The following is an 8,785-nucleotide window of genomic DNA, read 5'->3' as shown; positions in this document are numbered from 1 at the left end:
CGCTATCTCCGAAAGTCCATATTGGCCTGTAGGTGTCCTCAGGCCTGGACTCTTGGTGATTGTGGGAAATTTCAAGCAAATACGACAACGTACACTGTAGCTACAGCCAATTTCATCTTCATAGCTAAACACCTAAAATGGCCGCCATGCCACGCCCACACCGTTTAACGAAAAGTTTTTCTTTTAATAACTTTTCATCGTTAACATTTTAGGATTATACAGACCAAGATTGAAGATGATAGGATGAAATCTCTAGGAGGAGTTCGTTAAAGTATAGCACCTTGTCTTTTAGGCGTACTTCCTGTTGCCACTAGGGGGCGCTATGACTTTGAGCGAATAGCGGCGTTTAGATGCCGTCAGGGGTGGACTCTGATGAGTCGTGGAAAGTTTCGAGCTAATCGGATAATGTACGCTCAAGTTACACCCACTTCCTGTTTCGGTGGCGAATCGCACAAAATGGCCGCCCCGCCACGGCCACGCCCTATGACGAAAAGTTTTTCTTTTGATAACTTTTCATCGTTAACATGTTAAGATGACACACACCAAGTTTGAAGCTGATCGGACAAAAGCTCTAGGAGGAGTTCGTTAAAGTACGACATGTGGAAATGGGCAAAATCGCACTAATTTCGCACATTCAAAACAAAATGGCGGACTTCCTGTTGGGTTTAGGGGGTGGGGCACCATGGACTTTTATGTCCGCCCTGCCATGATACATATGTGTACCAAGTTTCGTGACTCTACGATAAACGTAGTGCAGGGGCTGAATTTTCATAATATTGTAGGTGGCGCTAGAGAGCCATTTTTGTGCGCCCATTACCGAAACCATTAAAATACGTAAATTTTCACCAGACTTGATGCGACCGCGCATTTGCGCGTCACCCATACCCTGATAATCTTCGCCGATGAAAAGTGAACTCCCTGCTGAGTTCATTGATACCTCACACATGCCTATGCCTCATACAGGTCATTATCTGTGAAAGGGGGCGTGGCCGCACCATAGGGGGTGGGTCAAACATCACCAATAAAAAAGGAAGTCTCTGCTGAGTTTATTGATACCTTACACGAGCCTATACGTCATACAGGTCATCATCTGTGAAAGGGGGCGTGGCCGCATCATAACGGGGTGGGTCAAACATCACCAATAAAAATTGAAGTCTCTGCTGAGTTCATTGATACCTTACACGAGCCTATACGTCATACAAGTCACTATCTGTGAAAGGGGGCGTGGTCGCATCATAGGGGGGCGGGTAAAACATCACCAATGAAAAAGGAATTCTCTTGGGTTTAGGGGGGGCTACAATGGAGTTTTATGTCCCCCCTGCCATGATACATATGTGTACCAAGTTTCGTGAGGCTGAATTTTCATAATATTGTAGGTGGCGCTAGAGAGCCATTTATGTGCGCCTATTAACGAAACCATTAAAATACGTAAATTTTCACCAGACTTGATGCGACCGCCAAATTTGGTGAGTTTTTGAATATGATAAGTCCTCCAAAAAGGCAATTCATTTGACGGAAAAAGAAAGAAAGAAAGAATAATAATAATTCCTTCAGTTCCAATAGGGCCTTCGCCGCCTGTCGGCGCTCGGGCCCTAACAAGAGTTACCTTGAGACACTTCACAGATAGAGTAGGTCTAGACCACACTCCAGAATTGACAAGGACCCAACAGTTCCAGTAGTTTCCTCCAGAGCAAGCAACAGTGCAACAGTGGCGAGGAAAAACTTCCTTTTAGGCAGAAACCTCGGACAGACCCAGGCTCTTGGTAGGCGGTGTCTGACGGGCCGGTTGGGGTTTAGAATGAAGAGTGGAAATAACAAAAAGTAGAAAAAATAGTAGTTTGCAGCAGTTCTTTGTAGTAGCTTGTGGCATTTTTTTTCAATTCATGTTTACTAGTTTAAATATGAGAGCCTTTGCAACTCATTAGTTAATTTGAACGTTGCTCGGCATTACCAGTAAAGCATCTGTCGTAACTAGTCAGACAAATGATCCACAAGTTGCTGAAAAAGGGACAAGTAAAATATATTTTGTATTTCAACAAAATATCCAACTAGTGCTGACAAAGAGCCAACCAGTGGAAGAACCGGACGTCTGATGTCAAGGCTCAAACAGCTTGCGATAATGGCCACTTTCTCTTTTAATCTTTTAAAATCCATGCTTTTTATCCTGATGCAGACACAAACACAAACGTTGTTTTCTATCTGCAAATGTAAATATTTCTAGCTAAATACAAGAGTGCAAGTGTTATGCACAGTAGACGTAAACAAATGTAACTAGGCTTAGGAATAATACCCTTTGGAAACGTGTAACAGGCTGTCAGAACCTTGACACAACAAAACAAGTATTGTGCAAAATGTCACTATCATAATAATACTTCTTTTGGTTTCTCAAAAGGGAAGAAGAAAAACAGCTTTGTTTCCATCTGGTGAGGCCACAGTCAGGCAATGAAACATAACTTGAGAGGTAAAAACATTTATTTTGTCACATTTTCCTATACAAAAGCCCTTTTTCAAAAGGTATAATTTCATACATTGCAGGAATGACAATAATAATAATACATTGGTTAATTGAAAAATTATACACATATATATATATATTTATATATATATTTGATATCCAAAATACATTGCGTATATGACGTAGCACAATCCCTTTTCATATATAATGCTTGTGAAACATGGAAGTTAAGGGTACATAACAATACTTTCTTTAAGCTACAAATGATAAGTTCCCTTTTTGTTATTTTAAAGCTATAAACTTTTGGGAGAAGCTAGTTTTGGATCTTACTGTAATTCTGAATGTATTGTTTTGAATGACATACCTGAAATTATTTATTGCTCAGGAAAAGCTATCAATTTTAGGGTTTTTTGGCATAAAACATGATTCACAATGGAAAAGATCCATCATAATCACGTAGCATACAGAATTCCTGGCTGTTGGATTTTGATTCAAACAGGCATTTGTGGTTTTGGGAATACAACAGAAGATCTCGTGCGTATAAAAACACTTAGGATGTTACAACCAAATTTTAGAAATAATAACAATAAAAAAACAAAAATGTTAAAAATGTATTGCCCAAATGTACAGATATAAAAACGCTTTAAATGTGGAACAAACTACTTAGCAGAAATGGACTTTAAAGTTTTGCATTTTTGACCGAGGTCAACTCGTATTAATTCTCTTGACTTTTTATACTGTGTCACATATGAAAATAACTCTGCATAATTTATACAGTAAGTTGCTTTAATCCCTAGTTGACTGATGCTTATAAAATAATAAAAAATAGGTCTGACAAACGCACAGCGTTTGCGAATCTGAGGATTTCTTTGTTTCATCTCATCATACTTTAATGGTTTTGTTCTCTGATAAACTACTTAGTGCCAAGTAATTTATTTTCAAGTGTCCATTTTCAGTTACTCTAGACGAATACTTTTGCCATTAACAGCTCTGAACACCAGAAGATGGATATGTTTTGACTATTACATGATGATGAAATCCTGACTTGAGCTTCATGTGCTTTTTGCTGGGCGTTAGATCAGTGAGGAACTAACTTTCAAACACACATGCTGCTCTTCTCAAACTAGGCTCCAACCTTGCTGAAATGCATCTTAACTGTCTATTTACTTGACTGCTAAGCCACTTCTCTGTGCTTAACTATACGGTCCTGACTGGCCTGCAAAGAAGAAGGAGACGTTGGGGAAGCCTTCATTGACAGAGTGCACTTCAAAATAAAAAAAATTCAGATTTCTTGTGAGAGATGGAGATGATAAATACATATCTGACTACGCCATTTAAGATGTAATGCTGTTTTGTGTATAATGAATAGAAAATATATGGTATTAAACAGCAGTTAAGGCACCTTGAGGAATAGGTTTCTCATTGTGCCATGTGCTAAAACTGGATACACTGTAAATCACTTTGGATGAAAAAAAAATCCAACATACAGTCTTATTGTGTAGATAACATCTACATAATCACATCTGCAAAAAAAGACGCTTTAATGTTTCAGATGCAGATGTGTCCAGCAAATGTGTTAAAAATTAACTTTTTTTTCATTAAACAAAACAAAAACATCTGACAAAGTTAGATTTTGCTGCTGGGTATTAATTTTACATGTGTTTCACAAACCAGAAGACATTCACATTAATACTGACATGGTCGAGCAACAAAACATCTGGAAATGGCTTGCTTGAAAGGCAACAACATGGCAAACATTTAATAGCCTAGTGTGTGGCCCCCTGAAAACAACTGACCTGGGTTGAATTATTGTTGCAAATTACTTCAATTACATCTTGACTCAGCTTCCCCAGCACAGTGGAGTCAACTATTCACATGCCCATCTTGAACTCCCCACACAACGCACAAAAAGCATTTTAAGTAAGTAAGTTGACCCAGACCTAGGTCAGCAAAACATACAGCGCTTCCTTTTTGGCATTTAACTCTTCTCTAGCCTTCCAGTTTGGAGGATAAATAAAATTGTGAATGGCATATTCCAGTTGCCAAATTTCATTCAGTGCTGAGAAAAGTCCATCTTACTGAGAGCTCCTCCTTGTCCAGCGAATTCCGGAAGACTCTTCACACACGCACATAAAAAGATGCAGATGGACATACGAGCAGACGAAGACAGTGGAAAAGGAAAGAAAACTTGATGCAAAGGGAATACTAAAGAGGATGTAGATTGAGACCCATAAATAATAGGCCCATGTCTGGTACTGTAGCATGGCGAGAAGGGAAACAGACTTGAGTTGTTTTCCTGTCCTGCTTTGGTTTGGTGAGGTTTTGGAAAAGACACCTGTAGGGGCAGCTTTCAGGAGATTGGGAAAGAGAAAGGCACAGGAAACTCAGACGCACGTCCAAAAAGCATTAACAAATAGTTGCTAGCCTGGTAAAGGTAAGTAGTATTCCATTTTGGACCATTGCATCCAGTTGTTTATAGAGTCTTACAAATCATAAAAAACTCTCCTTTAATTTTATTATCCTTCATTTAGGAGCAAACATTTTTCAGCGAAGAAATGCCTCAATCATCAGTCTTCATTGGTTTGCCGTCATTGGGAGTGCATGTCAGCGATGTGGACTTTGATGTGGGCAAATAGAGGTTTTAGAGGGTGTTGGATGGTCAGGATGGGGTGTTTAATAGTAACTACCCAGGTGGGATGGCACATGGGTGTTAGGGTGGCGGGGAACATTTGGGTTTGGATAGATGCCTCCCGTGGGCGAGCTCCAGTAAGGAGCGGTGGGTCCAAAGAAATTGGAGGAGGTGACGGGCATGGATGGAGGGTGTGGGGATACAAAGTTGACCTTCTGCTGGTGGGCATGGTAGGAAGGCACATACGCTAGGTCCGAGGGGTATTTATACATGGAGGACTCGGTGGGGTGCGGCTGCAGCGCCTGAGCGATGCCGTGGAAATCAAACTTGTAGGCGTAGCGCTTGCCATGCACCTTGGTCATGATATTTTTGTCATAGTAGTAGCGCAGTGCACGGCTCAGCTTGTCGTAGTTCATGTTGGGCTTGCTCTTGCGCTCACCCCAGCGCCGTGCTACCTCGTCCGGGTCCGTCATCTTAAACTCCCCGTTGGTGCCCTCCCAGGTGATGCAGCCAGCGTTGGCACTGTCAGACAGGAGCTCCAGGAGGAACTGCCACAGTTGGATTTGGCCTGAACCTGATGGATACATACCCAAGCAGTGATCAAATATGCCACCTCATCCAAGAGCATTCATAATTCATAGTTCACAACTCATTATCTATCCAGTGAGGCCTGCATAACAAGACATTTCCACAACAACTGCGTTATAAAGACTTGAACTTACCTGGATTGGCTAGGCGACTACTGGTGGGACCCAGAATCTGGTAAGGATCTGTGGACGAAAGGAGGGCATTGTTGGTCTCCACAGTGATTACTGTTATGATATATACACTAATTAATGTGGAAGACTAAAGACAAAATCCACCTGTCACTGAGCAACAGCTGATAATATCATTAATCATCACTGACATTACTCTTACTCAAAATTTTCCCTTTTAGGTTTGATACATAGAGCAAAATAGGCAAAACAATGACAAAATGAGAAAGCATAATGTGATAAAGTCTTGCATTAGTGTGTGTGGATTACTGTGCTCCTCTAGATAATTAGTTGTTCAGGTAAACCAAGTACACATGCTAATAGATGTGTGGCTGAGAGGTAAGAAAAAAACTACAAATACTAGAAAACACTCAAAGCTTTGTGGTAGGCTAAATTCCAAACAGTCCATTACTAAATTGTTTTTGAACCACTTGTAAACAGTTGTTTTTCACTTTTGTGAGGCATTGATGGCTTTACTTTACCTGATTTGTGCTTACTTACAATCAACTTTTACACATTAGGCCTTTAGCTAGTAATTTATAATAATGCAAGAGTGAAATAAACAAATACAAAGACTACACATCTTAGAGATCTTAGAGAATAAAATTCTCTTATGAACATAAAATAATAATGCTTGACTGTCTTGACTATCAGCATAAAGAGAGCTTTTTTGAACGCGCCAACTGACACAAAGGGAAGCTGATATCCATGCTTAAGAATTTGCTTTAATCCTGTGCTTATGCTGCAAAACAAAAATAAAAAACACCAGGTAAGCTGTTACCTGGCTGAGGTCTGGGCTGCTCAGTGGACTTGGTCACATTCTGTGTAACCACCGGTGAACCTGCAGAATTAGAAGCAATCAGTGATACAGATATCCATGTGACACATCTTGAAGGCCAAAGTAAATAAGGCAGTAGTTGGCAGCTGAACTAATTTAGCTTGACTGTCTGTTCCTGCTCTGACAACAGAATCTGTAATTTTAAGGAGTCTGTCCCACACTTTCTAGTCTGTGGATGTTAGAAATACTTCAGGTGGAATGTAGATTTAATCTGGGTGTTGTAACTACAGAGTACAAGATGATAAAGTTCCCCACATCAGATCACATCACTGTAGAACCCTGTCCTCTCATTAGGTTTAAGCCATTCAAACCTATAAGTGTTGTTGAGTCAAAAAATATTTTGGTGTCCTCACCTTTTCCACTATGCATGTTGTTTGACCATCCTGTCCGCCTTACAGTATCATATGAAGGGTCTGACAAAAAGGGAAAAAATAAGTTATTTATTATTGGAATCAAACTGTTTGTCTGTTACAACAGTAAGTGTCTCATCTCATCATGTGCTAGTCTATCACAGGACTGCAACTGTCACAGCAAAAAACAGGGAGACCAGTGCCAAATAGCTACTAAATCTATCAAAACATGGTTTTAGATGCTCCTCACAGGAAATCTGGACATGGTAATGTGGTTTAGTTTGGCTCGCTGTGATGGTTTAAATGTAGATGGCACAATCTTTCAAACAGTTGGTTGAGCAGCTTGCAACACTCTGGCCACAAATAAAGGGACTTGTGCAAATTAACATGTAACAGAGACACACACAATCCATGCACATGATATTCATCCTCAGCCGTCTCCTCACACAAGCGGCTTTAATGAAACCTTGACAAACAGCCAATGATGATGAGTTCTGCTGTGTGAGTGTGAGTGTGTGTGTTAGTGTGAAGCTGGACAGGTTCCAGTAACAATCAACCAATCTGACACAAGCAGATAAAACAGAGGATGTATTCTTCCCATGGCAATGTTTCAAAAACACCTTGGTACACTCACAGTGCACCTGGCCAGAGCCCTTTTGTGGTTTGCATTAATGCGGGCTAAAACAGTTCAATCAGTTGCCAGAAAACAGGGAAATATGACACGTATTGTAGCTAGATAAGCCTATGATTATGCAACATACTATTTACAGTGTTATCATGACCTGCAAATCTATTTGTCAGCAGTTTCTTCAGAGGGCAGCAGATAGAATCAGGATAATAGTAACAACAGAGGTTTTGGAAGGAAGTTGTTGGAAGGTCAAGAGGTAATCCCATTTCCCATCAGGGATGGCTGAATTTTTGAGAAGCAGGCTTATTCACAATCAAAGTTGGCAGTTTGAATGCATAACTCTTAATGTAGGAGAATGAGCAACACTTACTACAAGAAAGAAGACTCCACCATAGTACCTCCTGATAACTGGCCAGTGTGAAACCAATGTAAATATGAAGCATTATGTGGCTAATACGGACCATCAGGTCCTCATCTGAAACAATGGTGCAGCTAACAGCATTGTGTTCTTACACAAAACAAACAATAACATTAATAATAAATTATTATCAAGCTGAGTAGATCATTAGAATATGTTTTGACATTTCAGAAGTGATTAAGTGTGTTATTCCCAGACTTTCGTGTGTGTGTGTGTGTGTGTGTGTGTGTGTGTGAAGGTGTTTGTCAGACATTAATATATGTGTGCATGCATATTATTCTTAACTGTGTTTTAACCAGTGCAGTCAACTAACTCACATGCTGATAAGCTTTCAAACATTGAAAAAAGACTAGAAAGTTTACTGTAATATGTTTCCCTGTAATTTTCTGAACCTTATGTATTTCATTTATGATATTTATTGAAAAAAAGTCCATCAATTTGGTATGAAAAACACACTTTAAAGGTGACTCGTTGGAAGAGCGGCTTTTGAGACTTAATGTGTCAGAAACAAAAAAATATCTTTACTACAATACAAACTTGGGCTTTGAGTGCCATCTTGACCTGTATAATCTCACACAGCCACACCAGAGGAACACCCAGTGACAACAACCAACTTTCATCATCAGCTGTCACCTCATGCACGACCATCTTTAAACACTGCATAACACTGCCCTCCTGTGGTTCAGAACAAATTGACATCTTGGTTTTTCTA

At 40.0% G+C, this 8,785-nt stretch overlaps 1 protein-coding gene across 9 annotated transcripts in view; it reads right to left on the bottom strand.

The window, feature by feature from the left end:
• Positions 1-2,454: 2,454 nt before the first annotated feature.
• fli1 (Fli-1 proto-oncogene, ETS transcription factor) overlaps positions 2,455-8,785 on the bottom strand; it is a 32,278-nt gene continuing 25,947 nt past the window's right edge. For 7 of the 9 annotated variants that reach the window (XM_034866871.1, XM_034866874.1, XM_034866872.1 and 4 more), the window contains 4 exons: positions 7,031-7,090; positions 6,621-6,680; positions 5,807-5,854; positions 5,129-5,658 (listed from right to left, as the gene is read on the bottom strand). In XM_034866871.1, coding sequence (XP_034722762.1) covers positions 5,129-5,658; positions 5,807-5,854; positions 6,621-6,680; positions 7,031-7,090 — 698 coding nt within the window. Of the gene's footprint in view, positions 5,659-5,806; positions 5,855-6,620; positions 6,681-7,030; positions 7,091-8,785 lie in introns of all 9 variants that reach the window. The other 2 variants (XM_034866879.1, XM_034866870.1) reach the window with 1 other exon arrangement.

The sequence above is a fragment of the Etheostoma cragini genome, chromosome 3 (assembly GCF_013103735.1).
Source record: "Etheostoma cragini isolate CJK2018 chromosome 3, CSU_Ecrag_1.0, whole genome shotgun sequence".
Lineage (NCBI taxonomy): Eukaryota > Metazoa > Chordata > Actinopteri > Perciformes > Percidae > Etheostoma > Etheostoma cragini.
This window is presented reverse-complemented; position numbering and strand designations above follow the sequence as displayed.